The following is a 17,895-nucleotide window of genomic DNA, read 5'->3' on the forward strand; positions in this document are numbered from 1 at the left end:
ATCTTATTATACGGACATAGAAAACGTAGTTAAGAACCTATTTCTACAAGATTTACCAAAAACCCAAGATGTATGTGAAACCAAATCCCAAACCAATCCTACACTTGGAAAGCTTGGTTTATGATGTTTTAAGTTCCAAAGACAGATTTTATAAATGGCGAATTATCCACATCCTTATTCCTAATGCTTTAGGAAAGTGGAAGCTAGCAATATATTGATTTCTAAAAAGAAACTAAGCCCAAAAGTTAGAGCTGAAACAAGCATTATGAACCAGACAGCCCACTTTCACCAAATTGTTACAGCCTAAGAGCAGGGTCCGAGGTTAGGTGATGGATTCCTCCACCTTCAGCCAAGCAGAGCAGACCCCTTCAGGGCCCCCGCAGCGAGCCGGCAGGCGCGGGGGGACGGGCCAGCGCGGGAGGTGGCCGCCACCACTTACAGAGCCGCGGCGCCCGAGATGATCTCGATCAGCTCCTTCGTGATGACAGCCTGGCGCGTGCGGTTGAAGGTCAAAGTCAGTTTGTCAATCATCTCGGCTGCGAAGAAAACGGGAGGATTAGAAAGCCAAGCCTGACACCACGGGAGCACAGCCTGTTCACCAGGGTGTGCACAGGTGCAGGCTGCTGCATCAAAAAATAAGAATCTCCAGGTCTTTGGGCACCAAAATCGGCCTCTCGAACAACTTTCAGGAAGATATCGTTACCTCTTCCATGGACACCTTTCCAAACACTTGCAAGTTTACTGCCTACCAAGTCAGACATGCTCTTTTAAGGCAGGGGACATTACTTTATCTTTTCAGGTAAGGAAATTCAAGGAAAGAGACGGTCACCGGTCCAAGATGTCATGGGCCCAGGGGCAGCACCGGGCCGAGCTCCTTGCTCCTCTGTTCCCTGGTCCCTGGGCCGGCGCTGCCCCCAGCAGAGAGGCCCCGTGCGCTTACAGGCGTTCTTGCTGGCGTTGTCCATGGCCGTCATCCGGGCGCTCTGCTCGCTGGTGGTGGACTCCTTGAGAGAGTAGTAGATGACGTTGGCCAGTGTGTACTCTTGGTAATTCCGCAGCACGTCAGCATCGATGTCATCGTAGATACTCATGCTCTCTGTCAAGAAAAGCCACACACTCCCGAGGTTACACAGTGCACAGAGCGACTTCATCAGAGCAGCTTGCAAGTAAAAACCCGTGATAATTACAGAGCGGAAGTCAACAACGTAAGAAAGGTTGAAACACTCGGTTCTGAAAGTTCCATCCATTTCCACACTATCCATTATAGCACATTTTCAGCAAAATAGAATGTGTACATAAAGATTTGCTATTTGACTGCAACACTTAATGAAAACGAAGAAGCCAACAGTTAAAGTAACTTCACTGCTGGTTGTGAAGTCTCTGGACGGCATCAGAGCACCCGGCCCGATGTCAGCAATACTCAACGAATCTGTGGGTATGTGTGTTTCATAAAGGAATTAAGGCCAACACTGAAACTCGTAAAATGGAACACAACACTCCCAAACTGAGCCATGTGATCACTGGGGAGATCTGCACGTGCCCGTCAGGAAAACGAGAGGGAGGTGGAGCAGGGAAGGGGGCGGGACTAGAAGCCAACGTTCGCCTCAACAGCGCCGGATGGCATCAAACGTAAAGCACTATGGACGATCACCCCCATGGTACAGCATTAACAAAGACCGACCATGGTCAGTTAAGGACGACACACCACTGGCCGGCAGAAGCATCCCACAACTTCGGGGACACTAGAATGTTAAAAAGCGCACATCCTAACAGACGAAGTGTTACACGTGGAAGGGGAACATGCCTCCGGAGAGTAAGATCGGTTGTGGAGTGATATCTCTGGGATGCTTCACGGGCACTAGCACGACGAGAGAACCGGGGGTCCCCGTGCACCGGCCACAAGCACCGCTCCCTCGGCCGCCCGGGCCCAGCCTGTGCACGGCGTGGTCCTGCGGGGCTCCCAGGGCTGCAAGGCGCTTCCAGCGCGGTGCTCGAGTCTCGGAGAATGACTTGTTTGTGTTCAGTTAATGAAGGAGGAGAGAGAGTCACTGGTGATCACAGGAGCCCCGGATGGATGGTGGCAGAGTCCAGCACCGCTCTGCTCCTGCGAGACCGCCCCTCCCGGACGTCCTGGTCTCTCCTTCCTACACAGGAGAGCGCTCTTCATACAAAACCACTTACCAGCACTTGCAACAGTATCAAGGGAAAAGATGGGCTTTTCTTCTGTCTTGTAGGAGATGACAGACCTAGAAATTAAAAAGCAAATATAAATCTCAAAATAATATTATATTTTATTGGCTTTTAGAGAGAGACTGCGAGTGGGGCAGAGGGAGAGACAGAGAATGTTAGGAAGGTTCCACACTCGGCACGGACACCAGCGTGGGCCTTAATCCCATGACCCTGGGATCATGACCTGAGCCGAAATCTAGCGCATAACCAACTGAGCCCCCCAGGCGTCCCTCAAAATAGTAAACAGTTCAGTAACCATTTACTTATTTTAAATTATGAACATAAGCATTAAAAAGCTCTGAATCCTAAATCTTTCTTGCCTGAACCGATTAAAGATGATAGACCCTTCATCAAATTCATATCCGGAATTTAGTAGTTCAAGGGCAATCACTGACGCATCTCCAAAAGTAGGAGGTTTTCTTCCCACTTCTTTGAAGGACACCAGAAACTGGTCAGAGTGAGTCCTACGAGAATCAGGAGATCACACAGACAGTTTAAAGGAATATCGCTGCTGAAATAACACAGGGAACAAGGAAAAGTGTTATTACTGCGGGTCAAGGGTTTTGGGGGGAAAGGGGGAAGAAGAGAGTGTTCCCTGTCCCATCACTATCATGTCTCAGTGGCTGTAAGAACTAAGGACTGATCATCAGGCCTCTCTCGTGTTATAGGTCTCTAGGCCTTGCTTTCCTTTTCCAATCTCAGTTACTGTTCACTTCTGACATCCGCAGGCTGTGCGCGTGGCTCCGAGTGCTTGTGTGCTTACAATGCCAACAGCTTTTGATACTCTTGTCGCATCCCACTTAGGGGTTCTTTGAAGGAGAAACACAAGACAAGTAAAGGAATCTATATATTCTGAAGCTCCTGAAATAATAAACAAAACGGATACGTCCTGGGGGATATAAAAATAGGGGCCCTAAAACAGACACCTTGCTGAAGTTCACCAGTAACCAGAGACCCTCCCGTTTATTCAGGCTGGCACCCATTTAGACATAAACAGTATCTGTTTCAATTACCTATGAAGTATACCCCTAATCTTATCACCAATTCCGACCAGCATAACCTCCTTGCCGGCTGCTGTGAGTGTGGCCACCTCATTTTTCATCTGTTTGGCAACCGAGGAGTGAATAGCACCGCAGAGCCCTCGGTCGGAGGACACGCCGATAAGGAGGTGTTTCTTCTTGTCTTCAGGCACCTTAATATCCGCTTTTTCATACAGAGCTTAAATACAGACAGACACACACAAGAACTTTAAAATGTGTAAGGCACACTAAATACAGCAATAATCCCTAATCTACCAGTTAGCTGTTTTAAAAATGATGCACTTAAATTTAGGTGGCATCTAATATAATCTAAACTGTACTTATTCCATTTACAATCAGGTTGAAAAGCATAAAGGTTTAAATCTCTATATGACAAAGGTTCTATATGATAAGGGCCAATTAATGGCCAATTTACCTCAAGCACTGACTAAAAGAAATCTCTACTACAATGAAAAAACTTGTAAAGGAGCCTGAATTACAGAGTACCAACTTATCTAGATAGACTTCTGAAGAGTGCAAATACCTATGCAACCAGAAAAGTAGGAAGCAAGTATTTACTGATGTGCTCTTTAATCTGCATGTCAAGATCTTTTAAAGACCGCTGGCATTAAAATAGCAGATGCTCCCTGATTTTGGGGATTGCCGGAACAAGCTTGCTAAGCAGCACAGGCCAAGAGGGGGCCAAATAGGATGCACCAGGCACAGATTTACGGGGGAAGCAGAGGAGAGGGCTGTGGAAAAGGCAGGAAGGAGGGAAGAGGGGTCGGGTGTGCAGGTTAGGGCAAGTTCAGCAAGTCTGCTGGGGAGCCGCAAGTCTCCCCGGAACATGCGGGCTGAGTCCCCGCCAGCTCGGGTACCGGCCAGTCCCTCGCCACTGCGCGGGCATCCTCCGGGCGCCGCACCTCCTGGTTCCCACACCAGTCCTTCCGTGCCCGCCCTCATTACCGGGCAGAGACTCTCAAATGCCAGTGCCCGAGGACCCGCCACAGAAAGCAGAGAGGAGTGAGAACTCAGCCCCAAAGCACAGGAGAGCAGGGAGATTATTTCAAGTCTCTTTTTACGTTTTATACTGTACAGTGTTCAGATGTCGGCTGAAAGACTTTAACGTAAATATTTACAATGACCAGCCACTTAATATCTGGCAGTTAATATTTCGTACAAAGGACTCCAGGCCAGACTGCAGTCTTGGTTTGAATTAAAAAAAAATTTTTTTTAATGTTTTATTTATTTTTGATAGAGAGAGAGAGAGAGAGACAGAGCATGAGAGGGGGAGGGGCAGAGAGAGAGGAGACACAGAACTGGAAGCAGGCTCCAGGCTCTGAGCTAGCTGTCAGCACAGAGCCTGACACGGGACTCGAACCCACGAACGTGAGATCTGGCCTGAGCCAAAGTCGGAGGCTTAACCAACTGAGCCACCCAGGCGCCCCATTGGCTTGAATTTTTAATATTTTATCACAAATAGTCTAATCTGACCTCTGAGGCAGTTTCTTCTTTATTAGGTAATTTTGTGGTTACAAACTTGGAGGGAAACAAATTTATTACGCTTATTCCTATCAGCAAGAGGGGTGAATTGTGAAAGGACTTTCTCTTCATACAAACAGGCTGGAGTAATTTATCAGCCACCAAGCATGTGCTCTGTGCGGCGAACAGGACTGCCGAGCGCAAACGGCTGGAGGTGACCAGGCCCGCGGAACCCTGGCCAGCCACTCTCCTCCGTCCCTGTTACATGCGACCGAACATGCTGCTGTTGATGTGAGGAGCCATCTCCCCCGGGCCCAGGGCTCTATCCTTGGCTCACGCATTAATTTTTTTTACCAGTAGAAATGGATGTTTAAAAACTATGGAAGAACATGGGAAAACTTCTGCACGAGGCAATTTGTACGTAATACGTAGATACATTAACACACACATGATACGTAAATTTTCTTCACTTTGGAAACAAGCAGATTTTGCCTTCTTTGCGGCTGCCGTTCAGACATTCCACTCGTGTGGCCACACACGCCACAGTGAGCTCCACGGCAGGGACCCCCCCCCCCCCCCCCGTCCTAGGTCACGTCACAGTCCCACAGGACAAAGTCAGAGTCACACACAGTGGCTAATAAACAGCCGGCTGTGACCCAAAAGCACGTAAGGAGGCGACCCGGGGCAAGCTCCCCGACCTCGGGGTCTCCCATCTGTGAAGAGGGCTCTCGCAGGGCTGCTGTGGAAAGTGACTGATGTCAAAGACTCAGACCAGGCCATGCAAGCACCAGAGAGAGCCGTCAGCGCAGGCCGGCCTGCGCAGGGCGCCTCCTGACCCGTGACAGACCCCTCTCTTACCCAGAGACCCCGTTCCGTACACCCGGGCGGGCTTCAGCTCCCTCTCGGCTCGGGCGTACTTTGCTGCTGCCACCATTTTCATAGACTTGGTAATTTTCTGGATGTTTTTGATCGACTTGAGTCGTCTGGTAACTGAAGAACAGAGGTGCGGGGTTAGGATAAAGGAGTTGTGATTTCACCTGTCACATTTATTGGAGTGTCCTTCTAAAGTGCGAGGTAGAATGATCAGCACTTGGACCATCGAGTGACCGCACGACGCTCAGCGAGGCTGCCGGGCAGGAGCGCTGAGCACGGCGAAGCCCGGCCGCCAGGGAGGACAGGCGGGCGGGGTGGCCGCTCTCTGGCCACCTTACCGTCATTCTACAGACAACAGCATCAGAACCACCACTGTCGCCTCACGGTGCCTAGTCTTTTCCAACACAAGTTCAATGTCACATGCATAAGTCCTAGATTCATTTTATCAATTCTGACCAAATATACAATGGGCTAAGGCAGCATACTTTTGATTATTTGTGAAAATTTAGTTTTTCTGGATTACATATTGAGATAAAGTACTTACTATCTTTTAAAGTTGCCATATTTCGAACTTGGATCCTGAAAATAAAGGTTTTAAAAAATATTTTAGTTTATTGAAAAATCACCCTACCACACAAGAAAAACCTTCAAAGTTAACAAATTTAAAGAATGCCCCATAAAGAAACAATCTATCAAGTGTAGGACCCTGACATACGTATATTTACAAATACACACTTCTATATACTGAATCCCTAATGCGGACACCAAACCCTATTACCAGGGGCCTCATTTTGTTTGAGCCAACAATACAAAGCGTCCACGGCAGTCAAATGGCGTTCACACAGGCTCCAGTCCCACCCACGCCTTTGCCTAGACTGTTTCCACAACACAGAAGTCCTGCCCCTTGTTGGGCTATCCAGCTATACTTAAAACCTAGGTCAGCCACCTTGAAAAAGCTATCTTGACTTCCTTAGCTCACTGAAACCTTTGCAAATTAACACAGGATCAATTATAACGTTGTAACGTGATCACATGTATGAAAGTACAGTTTATTTACTTTTATTTAAATATATATATTTTTTAACTTTTTTTAAAGTTTATTTATTTATTTAGAGAGGGAATGTGAGCTTGAGACAGGGAAGATTAGAGACAGGGAGAGAAGGAATCCCAAGCAGGCTCCACCTTGACAGTGCAGAGCCTGACCAGTGGCTCAGCCCCTAGAACTGTGAGATCATGACCTGAGCCGAAATCCAGAGCTGGACGCTTAACTGACTGAGCCCCCAGGTGCCCTGCACTGAGCAGTGACTTTGTTCCAGGACATGGTCTGTGACCACAAGAAGCACTAGTATCTCATCAACGAGATTCGTAAAACTAAAGATTTAGATGAAATTTACATTAAATGTTTTTTCTAATCTTTATGATTGAAGTGCTAATGCATAAAAGTAAAAATGAGTTGATCTAGGGGCTCCTGGGTGGCTCAGTCAATTGGGTGTCTGACTCTTGATTTCCGCTCAGGTCCACACTTGACCGTGGAGCCTGCTTGAGATTCTCTCTCTCTCCCTCTGCCCCTCTCTGCCTCTTGCTCTTTCTCTTTCTCTCAAAAAAAAAAAAAAAGGAAGTTGGTGCCACAGGATGGAAGTAGAATTAGCAGAGGTTCCATTTCCTAATCTGAGGCCAGCATGACCCTCATATCAACCAGATAAAACCACTGTAAGAAATGAAAACTAGAGAACATTAACTCTCATTAACACAGACGTGCAATTCCTCAATAAAGAATAGCAAATTGAATCCAACAATGTATTAAAAAGAATTATACACCACAACAAAGTGGGATTTCTTCCAGGTATGCAAGGCTGGTTCATTATTTAAGAAAAATCATATCAATGCATGCAGAAAAAATTTTGACAAAATCTAATGCCCATTCACAGTAAAAAAGGGAAAAAGAAAAACTCAGCAAATAAAGAACTTCCTGAACTTGATAAAGAACATCTACCAAAACAAACAAACAAACAAACAAACACCCCTATGGTTTAATGATGAGAAACTAGGAGTCTCCCTAAGATTGGGATGGGGCAAGGATACCGACTCAGCACTCCTGTTCACCACCATGCTGGAGTCCTGGCTAATGCATTAAAACAGAGCAGGAAATAAAGACGTAGCCTGGGAAGGAAAAAATAAAGCTGCTTTTGTTCATAAATGGCACAACTGTCCGCAGAAAATCCCAAAGAATCAGCAAAAAAACTCCCGGAACCAACTATAGTAAGGTTGCTGGGAACAAGGTCACTGTATACAAAAGTCAATTTCTTTTTTTTTTTTTAATAGCAGTTATGAACAATTGGAGTTTCACGTTAAATAAACAGTATCACAGAACTGTAGACTTATAAATAATTACAATGGTAAATTTAATGTTATATATATTTTACGATAAAAAAGTAAACAAAATATGCCACAAGAAAACTACAAAACTGATGAAAAATGATCTCAATAAACAGAGACGGATTCCACATTCATAAACGGGAAGATTCAATGTTTCTAAAATGTCCTTCTTCCCAACTTGATCAATACAATTTTAGGCAAAAACCTCAACAAGTTATTCTGTATGTATCAATAAACTGATTTTAACATTTATTTGGCAAAGCCAAACACCCAGAAGGGCCAACACAATATTGAAGAACGAACCAGAGAACTCACAACATGACCTGATTTCAAAACTTTCTATAAAGTTACAGTCATCCTAAGACCATGTGGACAAGGCATCAGTGGAAAACGAGAGAGCTCAGAATTTCACTCATAAGTGAAATTGAAAACAACCATAAAAACAAATGAATACACAAACAAAAATGTAGACTGAGACCTATAATATAGAGACCAAAACTGATGGAGTAAGGGTTGGGCAAAATGAGTAAAGGAGAGTGGGAGAAACAGGGTTCCAGGTATGGAACAAGCAAGTCAGGGGAATAAGAGACAGCAGAAGAAAGAGAAAGAAAAAAAAAAGCGCAGACAGAGCCATAGAAATACAGTCAACTGACTCAGGTCTGATAAAGCAGCAAAGGAAATTAGATGGAGAAATGGAGAAAGGATACTCTTTTCTACAGTGGTACTGAACACTGGACACCCATATGCAAAAATATTAGTCTAATAATTAATCCTATACGGTTCACAAAAATTACCATGAAATGAATCATAGGTCTAAATGTAAGACACAAAACTATAAAACTTCTACATGATATCACAGGAAAAAATCTAGGTGCCTTGGATAGTATGGCTGTAAGGTTTTACATAAAACATGAAAAGAAAAAATAGAGATCAAGCTGGACTTTATTAATTTTAACCACTTCTGCTCTACAAAAGGCAGTCAAGAGAATGAAAAGACAAGCCAAGAGAAAATGTTTGCAAAACACATTTTCTGACAAAGGGCTGTTATCTAAAATATACAAAGAACTCTTAAAACTCAACAATAAGAAAACCACCCAAATTAAAAATGAACAAGAGATCTGAACACAAACCTCACCAAGACAGATGGCAAATAAGCATAAAAAAGATACTCAGTTATCCTGTCATTAGGGAATTACAAATTAGAAGGATGAAACACCACTACACATCTAAAAGAATGGCTCCATTTTTTTTTGGTTTCTATTAAGTTAGAGAGAGAGAGAGAGAGAGAGAGAGGGAGAGAGAGAGAGGGAGGGAGGGAGGGGGAGGGAGAGAATGTGTGTACACACAAGCAGGGGCGAGGCAGAGAGAGACTCCCAAGCTGGCTCCCTGCTGTCCCGCTGTCAGTGCAGAGCCCAACATGGGGCTCAACCTCACAACTCATGAGATCAAGAGTCACGGATGCTTACCCAGCTGGGCACCCCGGCACCCCAAGAACGGGTATACTTAAGACGGGCAATTCCAAATGACGATGAGGACGTGGGGCAACGGGAACCCCCGCGGGCTGCTGGGGGGGATGCTAAATGGGATGGTCACTGTGGAAGACGGTCTGCGTTTCTTATAAATCTAGACAGTCCTAGCGTATGACACAGCAAGCACATTGCTAGGCCTTTACCCGACTGAGCTGAAAACTTATGTCTACACAAAAACCTGCACACAGATGTTTACAGCAGTTTTAATCGCCATCGCCAAAGACGGGAGGCAACGGACGTCTGTCAGCAGGCGAATGGAAGGGGAAGACAAGCTGGTACCGCCACACCGTGGGGTTATTCGGCAGTAAGAATAAACGACCCATCGAGCCACAGAAGGCGCAGAGGAGGAACTTAACTGCGCGCTGCTAAGCAAAGAAGGCCCATCTGAAATGCCTGTGTTGTACGAGTCCCACTACCTGACGTTCTAGAAGACAAAACTATAGCAAGGGTTAAAAGATCAACAGTTGCCAGGATTTCGAGGAGAGGTTTTTAGGGCACTGAAACTATTCTGTACGATACTATAATGGTAGATGCCTGTCATTTACGCGTTTGTCAAAGACCACAGAACAGACAACAAAGAGTGACCTTAATGATGTATCCGTATCGCCTCACTGACTGTAGTAGGTACACGACGCTAACGCAAGATGTCCTATGTGGAGACCCCGTCCAGAGTGGGGTGTGGGTGTATGGATGGGACTCACCGTACTGTAGGCTCTGTATTTCTGTAAGTCTGAGCAACCAAGTCTGGTAATACCTTCAAAAACATAGATTATGAATTCTATGATCCCATTTTTTAATTATGTGTTTATGTACATAAAAAATAATCTGAAAGGTCATAGCCAAAGCTGTTATTTTAAAAAATCTCTTGACTTACACGTTTTACCGGTATTATGCAGCCATAAAGAAATACAGGAGAGACTACATGAAAAGTGTTAGATTAGGTTCTAAGAATGGACCCACTGTCAAATGCTGACAGGCTCTGCTATTTCAGAACAGACCCACCTACGCACTGACCATTCCCTTAACATGTTTTCATCCTGGCATCTGAACAGTAACATCGTTTTTTATGATTTTGGGGGTTGTATCAAAATTTTCACCCCAAACATTCTAAATTTATAGACTAGAAGGAGTGACATTTGGACATTACAGTTTTAGGCAGATATTCCAATTTAATGGACACAAGTTTCTTGTCAGAGAATATTGTAGGGAATAAATCTGAACTGCCCGCCCCATCTGGATGAACACAGAATGTTCTGGTTTCCATAAGAATTCCAGTTGAGGGGTATGAGGAGGCAGGACCTGCAGTGATTCTTAATGCTGTGTATGGGCCCCACGGTCCCATTTGAAGCGCTCTCATCACCTTGAGCTTCATTCAGGTCTAAAGACATCTGTTACTTCATTGTTAGAGACAGAATCTGAAGCAGGCTCTAAGCTCCAAGCTGTCAGCACAGAGCCAGACACAGGGCTTGAACCCACAAACCACGAGAGCATGACCTATGTCGATGTCGGACACTTAACTACTGACCAGCCACCAGGCGCCCGTATGTTACTTTACTTTTAAGTATAATTGAAGTACATACAGACTAACCATAAGATGATCCCCAATCCCTTCTGGGGCCGCCTGCTGTGCTGAATACACAATTTTTGCCAATGAAAACATGAAGTTCTGAATCAGCTGTATGTTCTGGAAAACCACATCATGTCTTGAGAAATTTCAGGAGATCACTGGAGAAACGTGAAACACATCAAAGACAGTGGATAGAAGAATCACAGGTTAAATGCACGATCCTACAGCATTACTAGCAAAGCTAACAGCAGTGGAGGACGCAGTCCGTGAGGTGCCTGGGTGACTGACTCTTCAAGAAACTATAGTTTGAAAGGATGTTAAAGTGTGACTGTCACGTAATATAAAAATTAAGGAAGCAGCAGCAACAAATTCTTAAGGAAAACTAGGAAGCAGGTCTGATTCTAACAATACATGACGGTAGGGAAGTCCTCACCTGCCTTTCCACAAACAGCGGCCCCTGGCACCCCTTCACCAATGACCACCCACGACCCGGCCTTGTCCGGCCCGTTCCCATAACACTTCCATGCAGGAGCTGCATCAAGTCGTCTTCATCTCTGAGTTTACATTACCTGGTCCACCCCACCATCTCTCCAACCCGCTCTGTTCTTACAAATACTGTCTCTTTTACTCTTCACGCTAACCCAATGAACTGTGCACGGTTATGACCTCCGTTTAACGGACGAAGAAACGGGGGCAGACACAAGTGAGGATCTTGCCCGGGTGACGTGTGAGCGGCAGTTAAGATTCAAATCCTGGTAGTCAGTTCCAGAATGGGTCTCCGATACCACACCCTGATGCCTCACGTTTTTTTACACTTACGAGCAAATGTCTGCTACCTCGATCTCACAATGCCATCTGCCTGTCCTCTCCTGAAATGCCAACTCCCTTCCTTTCCAGGGTATAGAATTCAATGTATGGCTATCGGCATGGTATGATAAAACAGTTCCATTCCAAAGAATGCGGATGACGAGGAAATAGAACTGTATTTCCCCTCATTTAAAGACTGTTCCCCCAATTTTTTATTTCCATTTTCTTATATGCTACTTAGAGACAAGTTTAATTTCCTGAAATTTAGGGTATTTTACTGATACCCTAAGTAATTAAAATAATTTCATTAAGACTTTAATTAAGCCTAATATTTAGTTAATGTTACTTAGCTAACCTCCCTGACACAAAAACTGTAATAATAACAAATTGCATTTTTAAGGCTTTCAATAACCAAAACAGAACAGAGGAAATGCCTCATCCTGGTTTCGTAAAGACAAAGCTATTTTTTCTCCCCTTCCAAATTAATTCTGTGGAGTGGCGCCTGGGTGGCTCAGTGGGTTAGTGTCTGACTTCGGCTCAGGTCATGATCTTACAGTTTGTGGGTTTGAGCCCCGCGTCGGGCTCTGTGGCTGCTTCCAATTCTGTGTCTCCCTCCCTCTCTCTGCCCCTCCCCTGCTCACGCGCTGTCTCTGTCTCAAAAAAAAAAAATAATTAAAAGAAAAATAATTAATTCTGTGGAGTGTGAAACATTAGATAAGATGGTTTTCATTTCTGAATTTAAAAGGGAATGGCAAGTGGGGATCAAGGGCACCCAGAGAAATGGAATATGTGACAACGCTTTCTTTCCGGCAACGTCTGATGAACGTTCATAACGTACCAATTTAAAACCAACATTCTAAAGGGATTAAGGCCAGGACTACAACCTGTATTTGCCAATGTGGGTTCCAATTTAGGAGCCCAGCAGCCGTTGGGTCAAACAACTCATTTATTTAGGACGATCCTTTACTATAGGATCTCCAAATTGCCTTACATGGGTTCTAAAAAAGTAATTGCTACAATTTTATGCAAAATATCATGTCTTTGTTTCAGAAACTCTTTCCATTTCTTAATGATCAACTTGGGTCCTACTTCAGGTAAAAATACTGACAGAGGACACACATCACAGCAGGACAGGAAGGAAGGAGAGCTGATGCTTCCCAGCTCCACTGCAGGACTAGCTCCGCAGGACGGACTGACCCACAAAGCCAAGGCCACGTGTACGTGTTTACCACCACTTTTTAGTACTTTCCACGGTACCAACGTGGTGCAGGGCAGGCACTCAACAACTGTGGGCTGAGTGACCAACAAATGGGACAACGTACATGACCGAGAACCCAACTAAGGCGACGTTACCATGAATACTCTTTTTCAATAACAGAAACAAATCTGACTCGGAAGGCAAATCCACCAACAATTTAAGCGGATATCACATCAGATTTCCCTTCTTCAGCACCCTAAACATTTTGAATATTGTTATGAATTCTTTGCTTAATGAAAAACATACTTGTTTCCATTAATGCCTTATGGTCCCTTCACATAAACTAGGACACAAACAACCCAGTTTAGCTCTGCAGCTCGTTAGAATTCTTCCTTTACTGTAAAACCGGGGAACTGCTACTCAGCTTTCAGCCAATAATCCTCTTAGCACCGTGTCTGAAATTCTTCCAGCCTCTGTCTAGCTTTAGGACATTTCATCCTATTGTATGGTACCCCCCCCCACAAACCAGCGTTTATCTGCCTACCGTTTGGCCCTCTAATAGACAATGTTTTCCCCCGGAAACAAATGTTTAAAATCCTTAAACGTGCCCGGCAGTTAGCAGATGGTGCTTGAAAATCATCATCTCCTCCTCCTGGGGACCTTGGGATACCTTCATGACCTTGCAGGGTTACTGCTTCGGCATAATGGTTTCAAGAGAGTGCTAGGTGTCTTTCCCGTCCGATCGCGGATTTTTAAGGTCCCTTTTGCACCCCAACTCCCATAAGCCCACGGGGTCACTTATTTGATTCGGCAGTGCTCGCAAAGAGCCTGCTACGTGTAAGGGCTCAGCACACGTTCCGGCTGAATCAAGGAGCTCTTACTGGCTCAGGCAAACCCTGCCCAGCACTCGAGGGTTTCAAAAGGCGTCAAGGACACACAGCACAACCTAACCTTCCCCTAGACCTTGCCCTCTGACCCCCTCCCCGTCACTTGGGCAAAGACTCCACGACGCTCGCTGCCTGGCACTCGGCAGGCGCTCCCTACGCGAGTGTTCGCTGAGTGAACCCGAGACCAACCCTGAAGTCAGTTCGGACTGAAGACTCAACCCCGACGTCCCAGAAGACCGCTCCTCGTGGCCCTAACCCCGCCCCAGGAGACGCGGCGAGACCCTGCTGTCACCGCAGCCCCTTCGCACGCCCTCCCCGGATCCGGGGCGCCTCCTGCAGCCCGGGACTCCGGGGCCTCCGCGGCACGGGAGGCCTGGCAGGCCCTGCGACCCTCGTCCCGTCCCACTCACCCCCACTCGCTTCCGCCTCCCCCTGACCCAGCTCATCCATTCCTCGCAACCCTCCAGTTCCTTCCGCAAGCTGCCATACCATTGCGGCTGCACGGCCCAGGCCGAGAGCCCAGCGACGCCCGCCCGAGAGAACATGGTGTTACCCGCCCCGCTGAAGGTCGGTCAGACAGGCCTCACCGCGCAGGCGCGGGACCTTCCCAAAGCGCCCGCCCACCCCGCGCTCTCCTTCAGTCTCGCTTCCTCCCGCCAAACGGAGGGAAGCCTCGCGAGCGTTGGGGGAGGCCAGCCTTCCGAGGCCCCACCTCCTTCCGGCTCGGGGCTGGTATTTGTCCCGCCCCCGCCCCAGTCGCCTTCATTCCGCTTCCGGTTGGTCGGGCGCTGCGTCTAAGTTCTCGCTGCTGTGGTCGCGATGGGGAAGTCAGATTTCCTTACCCCCAAGGCCATTGCCAACAGGATCAAATCCAAAGGGCTTCAGAAGCTGCGCTGGTATTGCCAAATGTGCCAGAAGCAGTGCCGGGACGAGGTAAGCGGGCCTGGATGGGGCCTCAAGGGGGGCCTTGCTGGAAATCCAGGTTCAAGTCCCAGGCTCTGGGGGTGAGGGACTGGAACTTCAGTTTCTGGCCGTATGGGTTCTGCACCGGGCGGGGCAGCTACTCAGCTCGGCACCGCCGTCCTTACCTGCCACCCTTGTCCTAGGGGAACCAATGATCTTGGACACCTCATTCCTCCACGATCTTCCGCCAAAAAAAAATGAAATAAGAGGCTTTGCAGCTCTTGTAGACGCGATGCAACTCAGGCTGTCATAAAACGGGTCGTTGAATAGTGCGGTGTCCCAGGCACAGGGAATGACAGTAACAATCATCTCTGACTTGACGTGACCCCAGAGAAACAGGATGATCAGGATTCACCCTTTTTTTTGGCATCAGATGAAAAAGGACAGCTCAGCTTTGGCACACTACTCATCTAACAAGCGTTTGTTGAGCACCTACAGGTGCCAGGCCCAGGATGTTACTTACTGTTGGTGACGATCGCGGACTGTCAGAATTCTGCATCCTAGCTGCGCCCCTTGCTAGCTGTGAGGGCCTGGGCAAGTTACTTAATTCCCTCTGCCCGTTTGCTTTTCTGTAAAATGGGAATGAGAATGGTACCTACCTGGAAGATTGGGAATTTTAAATCAGTGGATTATGTGTACAGTGACTCAAGGGGTTTGGGGGCAGATCTTGGAAAGGTTTGTATGCAGTACAGCAGCGTTTATAGTTTTTTTCTCATTAATGAGGTGGATGGTGAAGCCCCTCAAAGAATTGAGAGCAAGCTAGTGGCAGGGTCATGGTTTTCTCTGGTTGTTGAATTGGATAGGGCACGTGCAGCAGAACAGTGGGTAATTGGAATAATCTGCTCTGGTGTTTCTGCAGGTGAGGGGCAAGATACTCAGGAGGACTCGCAATGAATAACATTGATGCAGTTACTGGTTTTTCATTGCTCTCCAGTTCTTTTTTTTAAAAATGTTTATTTTGAGAGAGAGGGAGATACAAAATCTGAAGCAGGCTCCAGGCTCTGAGCTGTCAGCACAGCTTGAACTCATGAACCACGAGATCATGACCTGAGCCGAAGCTGAATTCTTAACCGACTGAGCCGTCCAGGCACCCTGTCAGTTCTATTTATTTTTTAATTACTTTGAGAGAGAGATAGTACACCAGCTGGAGAAGGGCAGAGAGAGAGTTCAAGCAGGCTCTGCACGGAGCCTGATGCGGGGCTCGAACTCATGAACCCTAAGAACATGACTTGAGCGGAAATCCAAAGTCCAGTGCTTAACTGACTGAGCCACCCAGGCGCCCCCTCCAGTTCTTTTTAATAGTCAAGGTGAAAGTCTCACACAGAAAACTAGAGACAAGTGCAGTGAACATCTGGATATCCATTACTCGTATTTAACATTTTAAGACATTTGCCTAGCTTTGCTTTATTCAGAAATATGTTAAAGAAATTGCCAACATCCAGGATAAGTCATCTCTAAATACTTAAATATGCCTCTCTAAGATATTTGGATATTTTTCTACATAGCCACAATAGATGTCATCACATAACGAGATTAATAAAAATTCTTTTATGTCATGTGATATGCATGCCATATTCACATTTCTGGCCTCATTCCCACAAATGTTTTTAAAAAATTTTTAGGGGGCATCTGGGTTGCTCAGTTGGTTGAGCATCCAATTTTGCCCCAGGTCATCATCTCACTGTTAGTGGGTTCGAGCCCCATGTTGGGCTCTGTGCTGACAGCTCAGAGCCTGGAGCCTGCTTTGGATTCTGTGTCTCCCTCTCTCTGCCCCTCCTCTTCTCTCTCTCTCTCTCAAATAAATAAACACTAAAAATTTTTTTCAAGTCTTTTATTTTTTTAAACCAAGACCCAATCAAAAGACACGAATCAGATTTGTTATTAGGACTTAAAAAGTAAACTATTTTTTTTTTTTAGCAGTTTTAGCTTTTCAGAAATAATAAGCAGGAGGTACAGAGATCTCCCATCCACTCCCGGTGCCCACATTTGTACAGTTTCCCCAGTGTCGCATCTTGCTGCCGCCGCGGACTTTTGTCACAGTCAATAAGGCCACACTGGCACATCATCATCCCCAAAGTCTGTAGTCCATAGTGGGACTCACTCTTGACGTTAAACGTTCTGTGGTTTGGGACAAGTGTATAGTGGCGTATATATCTGTTATCATAGGGACTAGTTTCATTGCCCTAAAACTCTGAATAATTAGGACTTCTAATCCTCTCTCAATTCTAAACGGAATATAGAATCCACTTCCCTCACCCTTCCTCCCACCGCCCCCCCCAAAACCCAACTGTTTTTTCTTATTTTTAAATTAATCTCTCACAGGAGCATAGCTGTCACTCATCATGCACACATTAGTTACGTTAGTTGCATGCACAGAGCACGATTTACACCTCACACCAGGCTCCCTGCAGTGTCGCTCCTGCCTGTCACCACGCAGCACTATTTCAGTGCCATCAACCGCGTTCCCTGCGCTGTCTGTTCCCGGGACTTACTCATTCGGTCACCAGAAGCCTGTATCGCCCCCTCCCCGTCACCTGTTTGCCCAGCTGCCCTCCTTATCCCCTCCAGCCATCAGTGTATTCTCTGTATTTGTAGGTCTCATTGTGCTTTTGTTTTTGTTTATTTTTTAACTTTCTGAGAGAGGAGTGTGTGTGCATGCCCGTGTGAGCCAGGCAGAGGGAGGGAGTTTCAGGCCGGCTCCACGCCCAGCACAAAGCCCAGCGCGGGGCTCCATCTCAGGAGGCTGAGCTCGCCACCTGAGCCCAACTCCAGAGTCCGATGCTCGACCGACCGAGCCACCCAGGCGCCCCTGATTCATGTGTTTTTAAGATTCCACACAGAGGTGAAATACCAAATTTGTCTTTCTCTGAGTCACTTCACTTAGCATAACACCCTCTAGGCCCATCCATATTGTCACAAATGGCAAGATCATATCCTTTCTTATAGGCTGAACCATATTCCATTG

General features: G+C 46.3%; 2 protein-coding genes across 5 annotated transcripts in view; one reads left to right on the forward strand and one right to left on the reverse strand.

Annotated features, from left to right (window-relative positions):
- ATP5F1C (ATP synthase F1 subunit gamma) overlaps window positions 1–14,563 on the reverse strand; it is a 15,861-nt gene extending 1,298 nt beyond the window's left edge. For 2 of the 3 annotated variants that reach the window (XM_029954454.1, XM_029954453.1), the window contains exons 1-8: window positions 14,457–14,563; window positions 6,148–6,182; window positions 5,589–5,720; window positions 3,243–3,447; window positions 2,550–2,693; window positions 2,182–2,246; window positions 941–1,096; window positions 440–536 (exon numbers count right to left, since the gene is read on the reverse strand). In XM_029954454.1, the coding sequence (XP_029810314.1) occupies window positions 440–536; window positions 941–1,096; window positions 2,182–2,246; window positions 2,550–2,693; window positions 3,243–3,447; window positions 5,589–5,720; window positions 6,148–6,182; window positions 14,457–14,512 (890 nt within the window). In that variant the 5' untranslated portion in view covers window positions 14,513–14,563. Of the gene's footprint in view, window positions 1–435; window positions 537–940; window positions 1,097–2,181; window positions 2,247–2,549; window positions 2,694–3,242; window positions 3,448–5,588; window positions 5,721–6,147; window positions 6,183–14,456 lie in introns of those variants that run through there. The other variant, XM_029954455.1, reaches the window with a different exon arrangement.
- Window positions 14,564–14,739: 176 nt separating this feature from the next.
- Window positions 14,740–17,895, forward strand: part of KIN (Kin17 DNA and RNA binding protein) — a 28,833-nt gene continuing 25,677 nt past the window's right edge. For both annotated transcript variants that reach the window (XM_029953897.1, XM_029953898.1), the window contains exon 1: window positions 14,740–14,900. In XM_029953897.1, the coding sequence (XP_029809757.1) occupies window positions 14,787–14,900 (114 nt within the window). In that variant the 5' untranslated portion in view covers window positions 14,740–14,786. The remainder of the gene's footprint in view (window positions 14,901–17,895) is intronic.

Source organism: Suricata suricatta, chromosome 10 (genome assembly GCF_006229205.1).
Source record: "Suricata suricatta isolate VVHF042 chromosome 10, meerkat_22Aug2017_6uvM2_HiC, whole genome shotgun sequence".
Taxonomy (NCBI): domain Eukaryota; kingdom Metazoa; phylum Chordata; class Mammalia; order Carnivora; family Herpestidae; genus Suricata; species Suricata suricatta.